Source organism: Fukomys damarensis, unplaced genomic scaffold (genome assembly GCF_012274545.1).
Source record: "Fukomys damarensis isolate Sample0158 unplaced genomic scaffold, DMR_v1.0_HiC HiC_scaffold_15, whole genome shotgun sequence".
Taxonomy (NCBI): domain Eukaryota; kingdom Metazoa; phylum Chordata; class Mammalia; order Rodentia; family Bathyergidae; genus Fukomys; species Fukomys damarensis.
The window spans coordinates 60615455-60634207 of NW_022900927.1; the positions used below are offsets into that span (position 1 = coordinate 60615455).

General features: G+C 42.6%; 1 protein-coding gene across 10 annotated transcripts in view; it reads left to right on the forward strand.

The window, feature by feature from the left end:
- Nr1h4 (nuclear receptor subfamily 1 group H member 4) overlaps nucleotides 1-18753 on the forward strand; it is a 73968-nt gene that overhangs the window by 12467 nt on the left and 42748 nt on the right. For 3 of the 10 annotated variants that reach the window (XM_010631378.3, XM_033763859.1, XM_033763860.1), the window contains exons 2-3: nucleotides 6595-6719; nucleotides 7361-7495. In XM_010631378.3, coding sequence (XP_010629680.1) covers nucleotides 7417-7495 — 79 coding nt within the window. In that variant the 5' untranslated portion in view covers nucleotides 6595-6719; nucleotides 7361-7416. Of the gene's footprint in view, nucleotides 1-3862; nucleotides 4191-4398; nucleotides 4568-6573; nucleotides 6720-7360; nucleotides 7496-15824; nucleotides 15976-18753 lie in introns of those variants that run through there. The other 7 variants (XM_010631375.3, XM_010631376.2, XM_010631372.3 and 4 more) reach the window with 5 other exon arrangements.

An 18753-nucleotide genomic window follows, 5' to 3' on the forward strand; every position in this document is an offset into this window, starting at 1 on the left:
GACAAAGAGCCCTGGATCACTGAACTGATAATGTAATTTCTGCTGCTGGCTGTTAATAATTTGGATTTTTATGCTTATAAGTGATAAAGATCTGTTTACAAAGGTTTGTAGATAGTTTTTTTTTAAATTCCTGTTCATAGATGGGAAGCTTCCTTATAACTCACGCACAGAAAAATTAGTGAAATACTGCCATATATTCAGGTAAAAAAAAGGGTGTTTCTATTGAAACTGCACTAAATTTTTGCCTATGATTTACCTTGTTAAATATTGTAGATAAATTGCTAATAGTGATAGCCAAATAGATAACATGAATGCTTTGTTTAAAAAAAGAAAAAAATAAACAAAACCACAAAAAATATGAAGTTATGGCATCAGTCCTGATTAGTTTCTTGAATATATTTTCTACTTAATGGTTTTGAAACAACTGCTTAATTTTTAAAAATTTTGAAAACTTGCTAATAACCTTGGTTCAAAATTTAGTGTATTGTTTAATGCAGGACATTGGCTACATGGGGAAAGATGCTTGCAATGCTTTTGTTATTTCAGGCAAATCAAATTAAATCAAACTATCGAACCACAAGAGAACTTTAGCGGTTTTTGTTTTTGTCTATGTTCGTTCGGTGGCATCTTGGTGATCTGTGAGTAAACTGTATTGATTTTTCTAGTCCTTCAAGACCTTCATACAGCACGAGGGCTGTTGGCATTTTGAAAAAGATTAATAAGTAGAAGCATACATGTTGTCATTTTGTCGTTGAAACTTGTCTGTAAACATAAATATGCCCTTTTATTAAAAAGGAACGTGATACAAAAGGTAATAACATCTTAAAGTACAAGTTCATGAGAATGTCTGAGGAAATGTTGGAAAAGAATAGGGAAGGATGGTATTGATACAAGATGTAACTACACGATCAGTGGAAAACCACAGCTTAATAAAAGCATTGTAAGTCAACAGGAGGGAGAAGTATCCAACAAGCAATTCTGAGAAAATTCACCTAGTACCATAAACTAAAAGTAAAGAGCAAGAAAAGCAAGTTTAAAAAATTAATATATTTGACTACATAGAACACAAAACTTTTCAGGAACAGGTAACTAGAAAGGCATGTAGTAAATATACCAGAATGTTATTACAGTAAATAACAAAGTAAACAAAGAACTCTTTCATGTCAATAAAAAGGATGGGATATTTCAACAGAGAAATGGCAAAGGACATAGTCAGAAAATGAAAAGAAATTATCACATTATCAATATATATGTAAAATTTTTTTCAATCTCACTACTAATCAAAGAGATGTGTGTGTGTGTGTGTGTGTGTGTGTGTGTGTGTGTGTATGTAGTACTAGGAACTGGGCCCATGCTAACCAAGTGTCCTAGAGCCACACCCCATCCTTTTTATTTTTTATTTGAGATAGGGTCTTATTAAGTTTCCTACACTGAGTTTGAACTTGTAATCCTCCTGCCTCAGCCTCCTGAGTAGCGGGGAATCGGAGATACAATCTAGTACAGTAAGATAGGGTTGTCCATCTAGCCACTCAGAGAACACTGTCCACAGTGAGAGTGGGTGGTCCCCACGCAGATGTGGTGACAAAGGGTGCAGTCACTGCTGATGGGTGTGGAAGCTGGAAAAAAAATGCTATTCTGCATTGCTGAGTTTTTGTTTTGTTTTTGTTTTTGTTTTTGCAATGATTCTTTCTTCATTTAAGAAAGAGATTTTAACTTTTCAGAAAAGTAGTGCATCGAAGAATTGTTAAAGTCGGAACTAGTCAACTAAACTACTAATTGAGCACGATTAAGTGGTGAATTCAACCTGCATTCGCCTTGGCCCCACCCCCAGGGCAGCGGCGGGGATGAGCAATTGAAGGAGACAGAAAGGGCTTGTGTGTGAACTTGGATACTCTTCCTCTGCTCTGATTCTGTACTTAGTCTTTTCAGCTCGCACGCATGCACGCACGCACCACGCTCACAAGCACGCACCACGCACACACGCACGCACCACGCTCACACGCACGCACGCGCCCAGGCTCGGATTCTCCTGAACAGAAATGGTGGCTTCCTGTTATTTGGGCTTGCTTTGCTACCTCCAGGGGCTTCTTAGGCACTGGGTCTGAAGCCGCTCAGTTTATTTTTTAAGCAGAGCTTTACCGGTTGGTCTCAGGAGGTTCGCCTCCTCTAGTGCCTGCGCTGTGCCGACTGCTGCTGCTGGCCGTGGCCTGGCGTGGTGTCTTCCTTTGAGACCGGCGTTTCCTCTTCTGCAAGACTGTGTTCTCCACCTGCGCTGGTCTAACGAACGGGCAAGGTGTAGTTCTGACCAAGCGCACACTCCTGACAACCACTAGCGATCCACTCAATCCAGAAAAAAGCTAAGTATTTAAATCTTAAGGTCATTAGATCTGTTTTTTTACAAATTCAAATTTAAATAACCATTTCAGTGATAGAAAATGATGGCAGGATAATCAGTAATGGACCTTCAAGCACTGAACTACGCCACCTTAGGATAAACTCCTGCGGAGTGAGATGTGAATACGGGAAGAACAGGAGTGATTTTAAAAGTTTCCAGCTGTTTTAAACATCTCCATGTATTTCTTAAAGGGATGAGGAAGAATATTAAATTGCTGTAGTATTCAGATTTAATTGCTGCTACTTGATACAGCAACATGTAAAAAAATGTCACTTTTTAGAATATGTCAGAAACTACACCCATTGCAACGGTTTTAGTTTCTGGTGAAAAACTTTAGAAGTCAGCCCCCGAAATGTGTTGTTTTTTTAAACTTGTCTTAAGGAGCAAAGTGAGCGAAGGCAGTTAAAGGCTATTAGTGCTGTGTAGGGATTACTTCTTATTAAACTATGAAACTCCTCTTTTTATGGAATAGATGATTTACAGGGGGAAAAAGACTCCAGGGTTAAGGTCTGGGGTATCCTACAAATTAGTTTCCCTTCACAGTCTTACCTGCAGCAAGAAGGCAAAGAGTACTGGAGAAAGAACACAGAGATAACCTTAGTTAAAGGAATAATCTACAGTGGTACCTTAATTCGCAAAGGTAATTTGTTTTATGGTTTTGAGGAAGATGGCTGCATTTGCGGCTGTGTGGAGTAGATGCCCACGGTTGTGTTTCTCAAGTTGTGTGTGCAGCTTGAGAACAGAAGCAACATGTTGTCGAATGTTTTTGTTCCGAGCGAGGTGGTACCACGTATGGAAATACGTGACAGCTCCTAAAGTTCTTAGTTCCAACAAGAAGTGGTGTCAGAATTAAAGAAGACCGCACTGTTGTAAAATGCACATCATTTAAGTAGATTCATGTGCTCAGAGTAGTCCTTACACGTATTGATTGCCTACCTATCATATTACTTTGATTCTTTTGAATCCTTGAATAAGGCAGGAATTAACAGGCTTTTTCTGCGAAAGGCTAAAGACTGAATACTTTTGCTTCTGTGGCACCTGCAACTGAACTCTGCCAACTGTAGGGAGAAGGCAGCCATAAGCATTCCATAAAAAGTGGCCGTGTGCCAGTAAAACTTTCCTCCTGGATGCTGAATTTTAAATTTCAGATGGCAGGAAATATTCTTTTGATTTTTCGCAATCACTTGAAAATGTAAAACCATTCTAAGCTCGCAGGCTGGGCAGTAACAGGCAGCAGGCCAGTCTGGGCCCACAGGTAATAATAATTTGCCAGACTCTTGTTTCCTAGATAGTGTTTAAAGGCCCTTTTGTCCTAAAGGGTAAGCATAGTGTTGGAAGAATACACAAGAAATTGGCCATTGTAATTGTATTTTGATACGGGCATGGGTGACTGAGCAGGGCCGACTGACTTTGCTGGGTGGTTTGGATTGTAGGGCCGGGGATTTAACTCAGTGGTTCGGCTGCCTGCTTCCCAAGCGCAAGGTCCCGAGTTCCATCCCCGGTACCGTACATACATACATACATAAAAATAAACTAAAGACTGAATTGCATACCACGTGCTGCATTTGCGTGTCCTTGAGTGTGTCCTCCAAAGGCTCGTGTGCTGGAGGCTTTGCTCCCAGGGTGTCAGTGATGAGACGGCGGAACCGTGCGGAAGCGGGATGAAGTGGAAGGGGACCAGATCACGTGGGACACCACGTTCAGAAGGGATTCATGCTTGTCAGCCAAGGTGGATTCGTTCGCGCGAGAAGCGAGTTGTGACCGAGTGAGGCCGGTCCGGCCCTTGACCTCTTCTGTGCGTACCTGTCCCTATTTCATTTCTCCGCCGTGTTGTGATGCAGCCGGGCGGTGGGGGGCGCCCTTCCCGGCTCCCAGTCCGTGTTCCTGCCCCCAGAATCATGAGAAATTACCCGTCCTCAGGAATTTGTTACTGCACACAAAAAACAGTCCCAAACACCAGGCACTTGCCTTGCCAAAAATGAAAGAGTTTCTTCTTTTAAAAGCTCCTTCGGGAACTGTGAATCCAACAAACCCGGTTTGACTGGGCTCTGCTGACTGTGTGGATCTAGAGAGGTCAGCTGTTAGCTCTTCCAGAGCACCAGCGTGATGATTCCCCAGCTATCGATAATAACCTGAAAAGTGGTGCGGAATTAGGAGGCTTGGACCTTTAAGGTGAGTGAGCAAGTGACCAATTATGTCCTGATACTTGTGCCAGTAGGAGAATGAAATCCCTGAGTCATTCTTCTAGGGAGACCATGCCACATGTCATGGAATTTGACAGAACTAAGCAAGAACACAGCACATACCTAGTGTGTGCCAGGAACTTGAATTCAGGGTACCTAGTGTACATGAACGTATATCGGAAAACCTATTACAGGAATCCAAAATGGAGAGGAGTATTCCTAGAAAGTATCAGAGCATCGTAATAGACTGCAGAAGAGAAGGGAGCTGCCTGAATATTGCTTCAGGTTAAAATGACGGCCGGGGATTTAGCTCAGTGGTGCCACCGACTGCCTGGCAAACGCAAGGACCCGAGTTCGATTCCCCAGTACCAAAACAAACAGATAAATAAAAAATGACACATGCTGGGTGCACTGGCGTAACCTGCATCCCAGCCACTTTGGAGGCTGAGAGGATCGCTTCAAGCCAGGAGTTCAAGGCCACCTGGGAACCCTAGCTGAAATTTGCCTCTCTAAACATCATAGATGTGAGAGAAAGAAAGCGCAAAGGGAGATCTACGGTCAGTCACACAGCTGTTGCTCACCAGATGGACGCAGATAAGTCTGCACAGCCCAGGTAGTCAGATTGTGTCCCTTCTCAGGACACTCGGATTCTCCCTTCCTTGCCTCCTTCTCTAGTGTCTTGGGATATGTTCTAAGGTTGCTCACTTTCAAAAATCGCCCTCGAAACTATGTCTTCCTTTAGCTCCTTCCCTACCCATTGACGTCCTGTCTCTACACCAGATCTCCCTCTCAGGGCACTGTGCTAGTCAGCCTTCTGTCACAGGGACAAAATGTCTGACAACAGCTACTCAAAGGGAGCGCAGATTCATTTTAGCTCAGTTTCAGCTTGAGGTTGGCTGGCTCCATTGCTTTTAGGCCTGTGACAGTGCAGAATAGCACGGTGAAAGGGTGTGACAGAGGTGGGCTGCTCACCGCATGGCAACCAGGGATCAGAGAGGAGAAGAGACAGAAAAGAACAGGCTGGGGTCAAGACACAGTGCCTAGGGTCGCACCCTCGTGACCCACCTTTTAACTAGGTCCCACTCCGAAGATTTCACTACTTCCCGATGTGGGCATCAAATTATGAATCCGTCAATGAAGCACCCCCTGATGAAGTTAGAGCCTTATGATCCAACCACCTGCAAAAATCCCAGTTGATCAATTAAGCCCCAGGCACATAGCTTTGGGAAATATTTTTAGGTCCAAACCATAACAAGCATCCTGCCCTTTGCCCTTTCATGACTATGTCATCTGAGTGTGATTATTTTTTTCCATCAAGTTTATTGGTACATTTAAAGCAAACGACACAGCTACGTTTATCATTGGGATCTTGTACCTTTACATGACAGGTCTTGCTTCTCATTTTTTTCCCCTTGTCCGTGCCCTCCCTTCACCCCTTCACCCTTCCCTATTTACAAGGACTTTTTTTTTTCTCCATTTTTTCACTTTTTCTTTTCCCTTATTTCCTTTCCCCACCCTTTCCACTTCCCCTTTTAGTGACTGTGATTATTTTTGAATACCTGCATTTCTCACCAAACTTGACATTATGGGTCATGGATTTTTTTATCTTCACCTTTTTTTTTTCTGCAAAGATCTAACACAGGGTTGACTATAGAACAGTTGGTCGAGAAACATTTGTTAAAAGTAAATAAATGAAGCAGACTGGCTTCTGGTTAGACAACTGGAAGCTATTTTACTAGCAGCCAAACATGTATGCAACTCATTATAGTTGAGCTGGCACATTGGTGAGTGAAGAAAACAAATGCTGGGTAAACTTGAATGAAATAAGTATTTGTCCAACAAAACCTGGATATTTTCTTCTTGGGTAGCAAATGTAAATATTTATTTACAAACAAAGTACTATCTGGGTGAAGACAGAATAAAAAGATTTACAAATCATGTACAGAAAACAGCTTGGGAAAAGAAGTTCTGATAGCATCCCTTTTTATTATTCAGCCTTTCAAATTACTTCTTTAGGAGGTAGAAGACGCCGTGGAAAAAGAAAAGAAAACAGGAAGACCCAGAGATACAGCTCAAAGTGAATATTGCTTCTCTTGGATTTATTCTGGAAATTCCTCCAGGATGAAACTTCAGACCTGTTGGTGAGATTTACCTTTATCTTTCTTTCTACTGTCACCTCTTTTAATCCTACACCAATGTTCAACCAAGGTAGACAAGACAGTTAAAATGCCAATCTCTGAAAATTTCCCTGCAAAGCAGAAGTAAAGATCTTGGGGAAAACATTTGTTGAATGTTTGATCTGTTGACCTACGCATAGTCAAAAAAATCCCAACAGTAAATATCTTTAAATCACTGTGTATTTACACAGACCTGTTCAACTTTCTGAAAACGTTTAAGATAATAAATCATGGGTTCATCCCATTTTAAATCAAAGCCTTTATATTTGTTTCTATTTTTCTTTCTACGTATAAAAGAAATAAAGACACAACCAAGATATCATCCTGTCTTGTCCATGTTTCCCAAGTATTGAAATTTAAATGAAAACGTATGGTATTTTCCCACATAAATTAGAGAGCATCTCTTCTGAATCCATACATCTTGGATAGTTTTAAGTCCAAACATGATAAATATTGAGAAGAGATGCAAGACTGTGGCAGTATGTCTACTAAAGAGCCATTCTGTACTTCTGTAAATTCATTCGCTCCCTCCTTCTCCGTCCCTTTGCATGGATGCCCCTACCTACACTGCCTCTATGAACTCGACTCACTTGTGTCCTTTTCAGGGTTTTTATCTGAATGCCATCTTAACAGAAGTGCGTCCTTGAATCGAAAAGTCTGAATGGGATCAAGAATGAACCTCATCGAACACTCCCACGTACCGGCCATGGAGGAATTTTCCCTTTCTGAAAGTTTATTTGGTAAGTTATCAAATTGCTTTGAATATCATTAAGAGCAAAACCATCACTTGGAAATACAGAAGAAAAACACATAGATAATGAATCCAAAAGAGAGTCAAGAAAAGGTTTTCATTTGCTCTAAGTACTCAATCGGTGTCAACTATGCTGACAGGCTAGAGAAAGGTCAGACCTTGGATTCGCTGAACTGAATGATCTCTCTCTCTCTTTCTCTTTCTCTCTCTCTTTGTTTTTATCTTTATTTGGTACCGGGGATCAAACTCAGGACCTTGCGCTTGTGAGGCAGGCGGCGGAACCACTGAGCTAAATCCCACACTGTCTCTCTTTTTTAGTAGATGAGAACTGCAAGACACCAAGAGCTTTGTGACTTTCCCAAGGCCACAAGGCTAGATAATTAACTTAGCTGGGAGTCAAAGCTGAGTCCTGCTCTAGGGTATTATTATAGCAGGTACTAAAATATGAAACCTTGATTCTTATGTTTAATATTGTACCTATTGAAGGCCGAGGTTACTTAGGATTCAGCTCTTCTTTAGTTTCCTATCCCTTACTGCTGGGGACCTATGGCGCCGGGTCAAGATTAGTCACTAAACAGGGCTGAGAACAAATTGGACTTTGTTGTTTTCAGTAGATCTGTAACCAGATGATGCCATAAAATGATGTATTGCTCCACTTTATCCATTTATAAAAGAAAAATCTCATTAGAAAGCATTTCAATTGAGAACATTAACTAAAGAATTAAAAAGCAGTAGTATTTTGGGTGGGGCATGGAGCCCTCCTGCCACTTCTAAAATGATTGATTCCCTTCTGTATTAAAAACCCTGCTGCAGGGTTGGGATGGTCCCAGATTTCATCTGACATGAATTAATGGATCATGCTAAACTATAATAGGGAAAATGCGGACATGGGAAATCCCACCAAGCTCAATGTGTTAGGCTATATCTCTTACTTGGTTTCCATTATCCCCAGAACACATTCATTATAGTTCATACTACTACCTACTAGTCATCACTCCTTTAGTGTGTAATGGTTTATAAGATAATTTCCAAGGAGGGAGTCATTGCAATACACACACACACACACACACACACACACACACACACACAAACACATATATCTACTTGCCCCAGGCAGTATGAGAGCATTTAAGGACACTGAACATGTTTTATTCATTCTTGTACGTACTTGATAAATAGCAGCCTGGTCAGAAATAATAGAAGGGAATGGGAAAAATAAGTTGGGGGTGGGGAAGAGGTGCTGATCAGTAACTTTCAGAAAGATCAAAGACTGCAGTAATTATTGATGAAATCCAGTTCTCACGCATTCTCACTGTATCCTGTTTCTTCCTGCTGGCTTTTCTTCATCCTGTGGACACAGCTGAAGGCAGCAGGAGTCCCTGCCTTCATGTCCAGGCACTTGACTGTTTGCTTCTGGTCTGCCCTTCTAGTCCTTAGATAAATATATAGACATCTTCATCACACTTTACCAATCAGAACTCACAAACGACTAATTAGGATGACTGGTACATATTATAGGAAGGGAAAATTCCACTGAAGATTATTTTACAAATAAAAATTGTCATGCATGTCAAAATCTCCTAATCCGAATAATCTACACAGCTCCATTTTGTACATGGGATTATAGGGTTTCTCCTGCAACCTATCCTAGTTCTAAATAAGTGTAGGAGGGTGACCTTAGCAGACATGAGGTGAAAAAGATGCCAGTGATCACAAAAGGCTGCATTAGGTTAGATTAGTGGAAGTTAGAAGCACCTGAAAAGTGACTGCTAAGGATGCCCTGTGACTGTGCTGTCCATGTGTGTGTCTAGCTCTCTCTGGCTAGATTGCATTCTTATCTCAGTTCTTAACACTGCATTTAAAGTTTCTGGGAATGTGTACCACAAGGTACATGAGCTGTAATGCGCAGCTGTTAGCCCTGGCTAGCAGTATTCAGTCCTCTCTTCTGGTAAGCAGATCTGAACCATGTGTGACTCCTCCTCCTCCTTTTCCCTAATAAGTTCTTGAGCTGGGCCTTACATTCCTTTAAAATTTCATGGCTTCAGGCTCACTGTACTCAGCATACCCAGGCTTAAAGTAGGCCACAGGGGCGGATGAAGAAAATCGATTCCTTCGTTCCTCTCCTTGGTCTTCTTGTGTGTCCTGATGACACAGATGGATTCTATACTGATGGATTCCCTGAGTTTTTGGTGGAACTTATCAGGAGAAACCTTGTGGCCTGTGGACCAATAGCCTACAGGGCCAAACTCAGCACTCCTGGACCTTAAACTATGCCAGAAATTCAGAAGAGTTAACCTATGGATTCAACTAGCCAGAAAGCTAGACTCTTCTCCAATGGTCTGTATTCTCAAGGACAGCAGTCATGTTGCAGCAAGCACCAGTGGTGCTTATGATAGAGCATAAAAGACAGCTATCATTTCTCCCATTCACAGAAAGCTGATGTTGGAGTAAAGCAGAGAAGAAGACAGAGGGTGGACTCACAATAAACACATAAATACATAAATAATATCAGGTTTGTGGGAAATGCTACGAAAACAAAATAAGGTGATGTCAGTAGCTGGAGGGATGGGCTGGTGTGGACAGGAAAGGCTTTTGAGGAGTTGGCAGTTGAGCTGAGATGGAAAGCCAGTAGTCAAGAACATTCCAGAAGAAGGAAAAAGCAAGTGCAAGGGCCCAAAGCCTGAAACGGATTTGTAAGGGCCTTGTCTTCCCATTTTTATTTAGGGCAATAGAAAGTCTAGAGAACTGGCTCTGGACTCTGCTTTTCCACTAATCATCAATGCAGTCTTGAACAACTCATTCAAGTTCAACTGGTAAAATGAGATTATTAGGCTGGGAATTCTAGGGCCTCATCTAGCTTTACCACTGCAGCTCACAAATTGCTATAGTTGTGCATGTCAGGAAGTAGCAGCTCAGTGGTACTCACTCCACACATCACTTGTTAAATCCTCTAAGGCCACAGTGCAGCGCTGCCTCTCTCCTTGCATGCTATTATAAAGACCTTCATTAAATCTCAGCCTGAAGGCCCCGGGAAGGAACCTATATTGAAGACAAATATTGCTGAGCCCACACTAATGGGTGCTGGAGACATTAACCGCCTTTTCAATGATAAACTTTCAGCTTCTTCTAGAAATAGCCAGGGACCCTTCATTTTTCCAAAGGCTTTGCCTAAGGTGAAGGAGAATATCTCTACCCACATACCCCAAAAGGCAGAGCCCGAAGAAAGGGTTGTGTGCTGGCAGTTTATGTAAGAGGTGAGAGGGAGCCAACTTGGAGGAGTGGGGGGCGGTGAGATAGGGAAGGTGGGAGGAAGTGAGCTGTCTGGGTCAACGCTGTGTTCAAGGTGGGTTAGGTAACTCTGAGAGTGGCATGGAGAGTTGTCCGTGGAAAGATCATTGACCGGAGCACTGAGTGACCGGTCTTTGCTTCCCTCTGGCTGGGGTCATTCTTTGGGCACCGACTGTCCTGCACTTCTGGACTGTCCTTGTGCTCAAGTCGAGCGGTCTCCTGCGGTGTTGGAGAAGTTGTGGGGAGAATGCAAAAGGCCTGTGGCATGCTCTAGAAATGCCGCCGTGTCCTCACTGAGGCGCCACAGCTGCAGCTCAACGATTGTGACATCCTCACCACAGCAAGGAGCAAAAACCTGAGGCAGACAGCGGGCTGTGTTCCCCTCTGTGAGATCCTTTCGTTTATTCTGCTCACCTGGCAAATGCAGATAGGATGGATCCAGCCTGTGGGTAACTGGATCCACATGAAAGACTTGGGGTGGAAGGACACGGTAACCTCACGGAGATAGGTCTCCCTTCCTGTGGGCGAGCCTGACAGCTGAGGAACCTGGTCAAATATTAATTGAGTGGCTTAAAAAGGCATCTCTGATGAATGAAGGCCAGGTTTCGTGTAATTAGTGCACAATAAAAAGCAATAATGGCAAAGTCCACGGCTTCCCGCAGTTAGATATAGCAAATATCATAGCAAATGGTATATTAATGACACTCTGTATTTCATTTTAGTACATTGAGGTTTAAAAATTTAAAAATCCCAGAGCTTTAAAGACGGATAGGCACAGCATTCTAAGAACAGGACAGAATAAAGAAAAGAAGGTTTAGCCTTACGTTCTTATGCCCATGCTCCTAGGACAAGTGTCTGGATTTTACTTACCTCCTTGGGGTTGGGAAATTTTCATTGAACGTGAGTGGCAAAAAGACATGAAGTGAAAAGAAACGAAGTCTCAGAAACCAGTGGCACCCTTGGTTTTCTCCCTGTGAAATGGTGGGGACAGCGATACTCTACAGCTTCTTGGGAGGAGTGAATGGGTTGTGTGGGACACGGTCTGTAGACTCCAGGATATCCCAGAACGTTACAGTCAACCCAGAATTTAAAAGGTATTTGTTTCATTTTAAGTGGTTGAACTTACAAATGTCAATCCACTCATTGAAAAGAGGAAGTACTGTTTATCTTGTCATTGTTAAGTGCGAAGACTTTTCAAAGAGCCAACAAAAATCAACACATAAATAAATTTCTGGGCATCCTAAGGAAGGAAACATGTGCTCTCTGTCACCTTGGCACAACTGTTGCCACAACAGCTTTTGAATCCACATTTTTATTATTGTATCTAATGGTTTTTTCTAAAGCCCCACTCTGAAGGAGACCCACCAATTAGCGGAAGGCAGAGGGCATATAATCCTATTCACTTACATTCCATTTTATTTGGCCATTTCTTATTGTTTTATATGTCATTTAGCTTATGCCCATTTTCTCTGGTTGCTGTATTTTAATTAGAAGATATTTGATTTAAAATATGGTTCTCATCTATGCTTAAATTAAGAGAATCTTCCAGAGGTTACCGAATCATCCAGATGCTTTTAAATGCAATTAAAGGTCTTGAGATGAAGTTGTGTAGAATATTTCTGACATTTGATTTCAAGTAGTTTTCCCTCTCACTGAATTCAACTCAAGCAAAGGTAGTTCTGGCTTATTGGGTGAATTAAAGCTGAAAGTTTCCAGAATATGGAAAGCTACCATTTGCTCAGACAAAATGGAGCTTTTTCTTAAAAAAGCATAATTGAAATATGTGTCATTATTGGTTCTTATCTGTATCTCTTCCACAACTGTAAGCATTCTCTAAGGTTTTTATTAATTTGCTGGGGCTTTGAGTTTTGTTTTCTCAAGGAGTCTAAGATCTGGTACTAGTGATAGTGGAGTAAAGAATGAGAAAGGAAAGAGGTGTTGAAGAAACCTTCTCTTATTACAGAACAGCTTGCTGCTACTTTCAGATAGGGCATGTGTAGTTTGATCAAGGCCTGTAGCAAAACAGAGGGCTACAGGGCCGGGGATTTAGCTCAGCCATTCTGCCGCCAGCCTCACAAGCATAAGCTCCCGAGTTCGATCCCTGGTACCAAAAACAAACAGACAAACAGACAAACAAAACAGACAGCTACAGACAAGTTGGCCAGATGGTGGGTAAGTCCAATGCATTCTAGAGCTAAGCTCACATCCTGGCGGGCTAAGAGACAGATTCTTAGGCCTGCCACGCTGAGAAAGGTTGATTATAAATCATAGTACAAATTTATAAACTTACAGTGATAAGAAGAATTGTGATGATAGCCATTTCTGCAGTGCTTTCCATATGTCAAACATCACACTAAGAACGGTTTAGATTTGTGTGCAGATTTCTTGGTTCAGTCCCTACTCTGCCATTTCTTCTGTGGTCTTAGGCAAATTCTTTACCATCTCACAATTTACTTGCTTATGGTGCTCAGAAAAATAGAGACACATCATAAGGATCTGTGCTCTATCTGCTAAGTGATATTAATTCTCACAACAGTTCTATACGGTAGACACCATTACTATTTTCCTTTTATGCTGACAAACATGGATATTTAGACATGTAAAATAACCCGTTCAACGTTCCATAGACAGTAAATAGGCCACTGAAATATAATTAGGACAAGAAATCAGACTTGAATGTCTAGAGCTCTGGGCTAAGAGAAGGCTTCCGTTCATCTTCTCAATGGACAGTCTTTCCAAGGAGATCGTATCAGAGCCTGTTGGTCTTGGTTCTTCTCAAGGATCATGCTCAGAAGAGCACTGCCAGCCTTTGCTCCGGGGCTTTCCTTCTTTCGTGCCTTCAGAGCTGATGCTCAACTCGCTGTGAAGGGCCCGCCATTCCCATTGCATCCGGGTACCATCTGCAAGAGCACCGTCCGATGGCTTGGTCTGTGCCGATGGAAATGTTCTGGATCGACTTTGTCCAGGGTGCGAGTGACCACCAGTGTGATTGGGGAACTGATTCTAACTCAAGTTTTCATAACCATAGATAGCTAGGGGCTACTGTTTCAGGAAGCAGTGATCTGCATGTGTGTGTTGGGGGGGGTGTGTTTAGAAGACAACAGTAACATGAGGCGGTGGATCTTCTCAGAAAGAAGCAGAGGGATCCAGACCGTCTCCTGAGAACATTCTGTGTGAGTTTCACTCAGCAACAAAGGTTCTCGGATCCACTGAATCGTCCTGCTCGCTGCATGTCTAGCGTGAGGTTTCAGAAAACAACACGTAGGCGCGTTTGCATCACCCAGTGAAAAATTCAGCGGGGCATTCTCGAAATAGAGAATTTAGAGACAGTTTGTCTTGATTCACATCCTCTTAGTAGCTCTTCCGACCGAGATCCTGTCGGGGCAGGGATAGTTTGGAGATGGTGAGGTGAGGGGAGTGAGATCCGAGTAAACAGAAGAGTTTTGCAGATGGCGACCCTTGATTTGGCCTCCGAAGCTGAAATGTCCCACTGACTGCCCACTTTTCCTCTTTCTTGGCAATGAGGGCAAGGGTGTCTTCATTTCTCAGTCAGGACATTTACAGTCACAAGCCATGAGGTTCATCTCCTGCTGTGTACAAAACACTGAGCTGCTTTCCTTCCTCCGTAAAATAGGGTTGAAGACAGTGGACCTCACAAATGATGGCTTCCGCGAAGGGTGGGCGAAGAGTCAGTGAGCCCATGCCAGGGACTGCTTTGTGTGCTTGTAAGGCCATAGAGAGGACTTAGCAGCAATCACACGTATGTGTCACCTTGCCTCTAAAAGCTTCCTTCGCATGTACTGTCTCATTTTGCCTTCACAACAGGCTTAAAAGAAAATGTAGGGCAGGAATTATTACCTGTGTTCTGTCATCTGTTAATGTAGACCATTGGGGTTCATGGGAGCAAGGAATCCCATGCTACGTTATGCCTGTGCTCAACACTGGACATACTGAGTCTCCTTCTAAAGCTCTCTCTCCTCTCTTTCTCTCCCCTCCCTCCCTCCCTCCCTCTCTCTCTCTCTGACAAAACAAACAACAGCATACTTACGCTTGATATCCAGACATTATGTTACAAGATTTTAAAAAATGGAATTATCTCCATTCAGTAAGCAACCCATACTGCAAAATGAGTCCAAATTAAGTAATCATAACAGCAGTGACAGATGGCTAAACATTTTATAAGTATTTGTTATTTAATCCACATATGCCTATGAGTTGGCGTAATTATCAGTTCCATTTTCGCAAATGAGTAAATCAAGGCAGAAAGTGGCTCATGAGTTTGCCCATGGTCCGCAGAACTAGCAAGTACCGAGAAGAACCGGATGGATTTGCCTGCCAGGGATGATGTAACAAAGTGCCATAGACTCTGTGGCTTAAACAAAAATGTGTCCTGCTCTGGAGGCCAGAAGTGTAAAATCACACATCGGCAGAGTCGTTCCTGTTAGGGCTGCGAGAGAAGAATCTCCTCTGGGCGCCTCTCCTCGGCTAATCGGAGCTGTCTTTGCTCTGTATTTTTCTATCACCTTCTCTCCATGTGTGTCTGTCTGGGCCTCCACTTCTCATTCTTACAAGGATGTGAGTCAGACTGACTGAGGGCCCCACCCAGTCCTCACTTGAATTTGATTACCCAAAGAAAGTCACGTTCTGAGGTACATGTGGATTTTAGGGGTGAGGTGGCGCACGATTCAAGGCACAAGACTGGATGCAAACGCAGGAGGCCTCCAGACCTCGTGCCCATAAGCAGTATTCTTTAGTGCTTCCCAACAGTACGAATCCTGCCATTCTCTTGCCTTCTGATAAGAACGAACGACAAGACCTGCAGCATGGCTGGACCTCCAAATACAGTTGTAGAGCCGCGGAACAGAAACCTATCCTCTAAGAGTTCTTAAGCCTGAGAATATTTGCCTAAGAGGCCAGCTTCTAACTTACCAGGCAGTTGGGCACAGAGGACTGTTCTCATAAACATTTACAAATATTCTGCCCTGTAATGAAGTTAATCAGTAAACCACACAACCTCTGGCCTCTCTCACTTCGTACCTAGTCTATTTTCAGTTGCTGTGAATAAGCTAAGGATGGTAATGCAATTTCAAGGGGTAGAGACTCCAATTCAAATCAGTCCTCACCGCAGTCACACACCACTGGGATTTGTCACAGAAATGACGAGTCTGAAGGCTGCTAAAGGTAGGACCCTGCCCGCGGTGCTCTTGGTTGTGCCTCTGTCATTGAACTGAGAGTGCTGGGGGTCTTCTGTCTCACATTATAGTGACAGGTGTCTGCCCGAGAGGGCTCAGTCGGAGGCAAGAAGCCTGGGGGAGAGGCTGGCATGGGGTGATTTTTACAGGGTTCTAAACAGGTGAGAACCCTATCACGAATGAAGCTAAATCTGTGTTCCCTAAAATTCTTCATGGGATATCAGGTCCAATTAACATCATTTTTTTTAGTGGAGTTAGATGTTAATATTAACATCCACAGACACTAAGAGTACCAAAAGTGCATTATTTAATGCTATATTTTAAAAATGCTAATCCTCAGATCTCAGTAGGCCATGCACCCTACTTAGTGGCTTGTGCCCAGCATTCATTATAAACTAAAACAGAGTTATGTCCAGTACCATCTCCCTACGATGAACGTTAGCATTGCACACTGCAAACATGGACTAATAAAAATGAAAAATTAAAAAGGAAAAAAAAAAGATAAGCTGAACCAGAACAGGGTGGAATAGAAATATCAGTGTGCCTCTCAAGAAATAAAGATAAATGTTTCTTCATGGAAATTTTGTTTCAGTTGCATAGGTCAAGGTGTGTTATGATATAAAAATATGTAGATATTTTAAAGTTTTATTGAATATTAAAATGAAATATTTTTTAAAAATATATATTATATATAAAAAACTACAAAAAAAGGTTAGGATATAAAACATTTCAAACTGTAGGATGTAGTAAAAAACAATAAATAGGAAACAAGAACAATGTGAATTTCATGAACTACCTTCACATCAGACTTCTCCCAACAGCTTTTGACAAATCAGATATGCGAAAAGTTTTCAATTTAGGGCATTTATTTTCTCTGGATTAAAATATCTACCATAACTGAAAGACAGCCTATTGTAAATATTATTTTAATATTTTTCTCAAAAGAAAAACTCACCTTTTGAAATTTCCGCTGAAAGGAAATTGGACCGTCTTTGTGATTAGGCCCAGTGGGAAGGTATTTCTGAGCACAGCCCGGGAGGTAAACCTCTATGTTCCAGTGAGATGTTTCAGAGTGACTGACGCTGTATTTAGAGGGGCAAATGAATTGGAAGTCTGGGAAAGCAGATCTTCCTTCCCCTTTAACACATATTTAGTACACTTTGACTGTGTCAGGTGCCAGGAATGACAGCAAGGCAATATTACATTTTCCTCAAAGAGTGTCCAGATTAGCCACAATAATAACAAAGAAAATCACACTGAGTTTGGCATCATGTCAGGAACTACAGCGTGTCCCTTCTTTGTCTGAATTCCTCCAGGACTTCTGACACAGGCGCTCCCTTATTCCGGCGTGAGAGAGGAAGAGACAGGAGCTTAAAGGTCAATGTCTTTCCCAAGTTCATAGGAATCCGCAGGTGACTCGAGTCTAGCTTTGTCCACTCATGAGTCCACTCTTAAGGAGTCCCTCGGGCCGTTGGAGTTTCTCATAGGAGACATGAAAATGGCTGTGCACCTGATAAGTGTGCAGAAGGGATGTGCGGAGGCTCAGAGAGGTTAATTCCACCTGGCAAAACGAGGGCAGGAGGCTGTGCGGTGCCAAGGCTGGGAGAGGAACCCACATCACCAAGGCCTGGCTCCAGGAACCACAAACAGCTTCACAAATGCAGCCATGCCACCTGGCCAAGAGGCCAGGGATTAGGAAATACCGGAAGGCAGAAAGGCAAGTTTCCCATTCAATTCAATAAACATTTATTAAAGATTTGCTGTGGTCAGCATTGTGCCAGGGATTAAAAAAAAAAAACAAAAAACTGAACTAAACTAAATGGAGCCAAGGGTGATGGCGTAGGCCCATAATCTCAGCTATTTAGGAGGCAGAGGCAAAGAGGATCACAAGTTGAAACTTACTAAGACCTTGTCTCAAAATAAAAAGGGCTGAGGATGTAGTTCAGTGATACAGCCCCTGCCTATACAGGCAGGACTCCGGGTTCAGCTCCTAGTTCAAAAGTGTTACAAAGCCAACCAGCAGAAACACGATGGAACCTGGGCTCTGACTCTGGGGCGTCGGGAAACAAGTGGGCGTTTGGGACAATACTGCAATTGTCACGTGGGTCAGTTCTCTGGTCACAAACTCCCTAAAGCTGCACTGTCTAATTTGACAGGCAGGGGCCACATGTGGCTGTTTAGTCTTAAATTTTAATTAAATTAGGCAAAATTTAAAATTTAGTTCCTTGGTATCCGTGGGCCCACGGCAAGTATTTAATATCTTCGTGTGCTTAGTGGCTGCCATATTGGTAGCTACAGAGTCCTTCTCTGTCACTTTGGATAGTGGTCGTTTAGAGAATCAACAGAAAGCTGGGGTCTCTTTGCAGAAGTATTTTGCTTTCCTTTTCGGGGGTTCTTAGACTCCCCTGGAGTGGTTGTTGCGTGCATTCCCATTTAAGAATCCCTTCTTAAACTGTCACGGAGAACTTCCTGTCAGAAGGGAATCCAAATTCACATGCTTTAGGGTTCAATCCCTCCCACGTCTTCTCTATTGGAAGTTTTGTATTTGTTTACTGATTTACTTGGGGTTGTTTGTTTGTTTGTTTGGTACCGGGGATTGAACTTGGGTCCTTGCACTTGCAAGGCAGGCCGTGGAACCACTGAGCTAAATCCCCGGTCCTGATTTACTTGTTTTTGACCTAGTTCTTGATAGTCCCATCTCCCACCATGCCAGGGAAGGGCTGGGACCTTTTCTGTCTTCTCTCTTGTTTCCTTTCCATCATCCTTT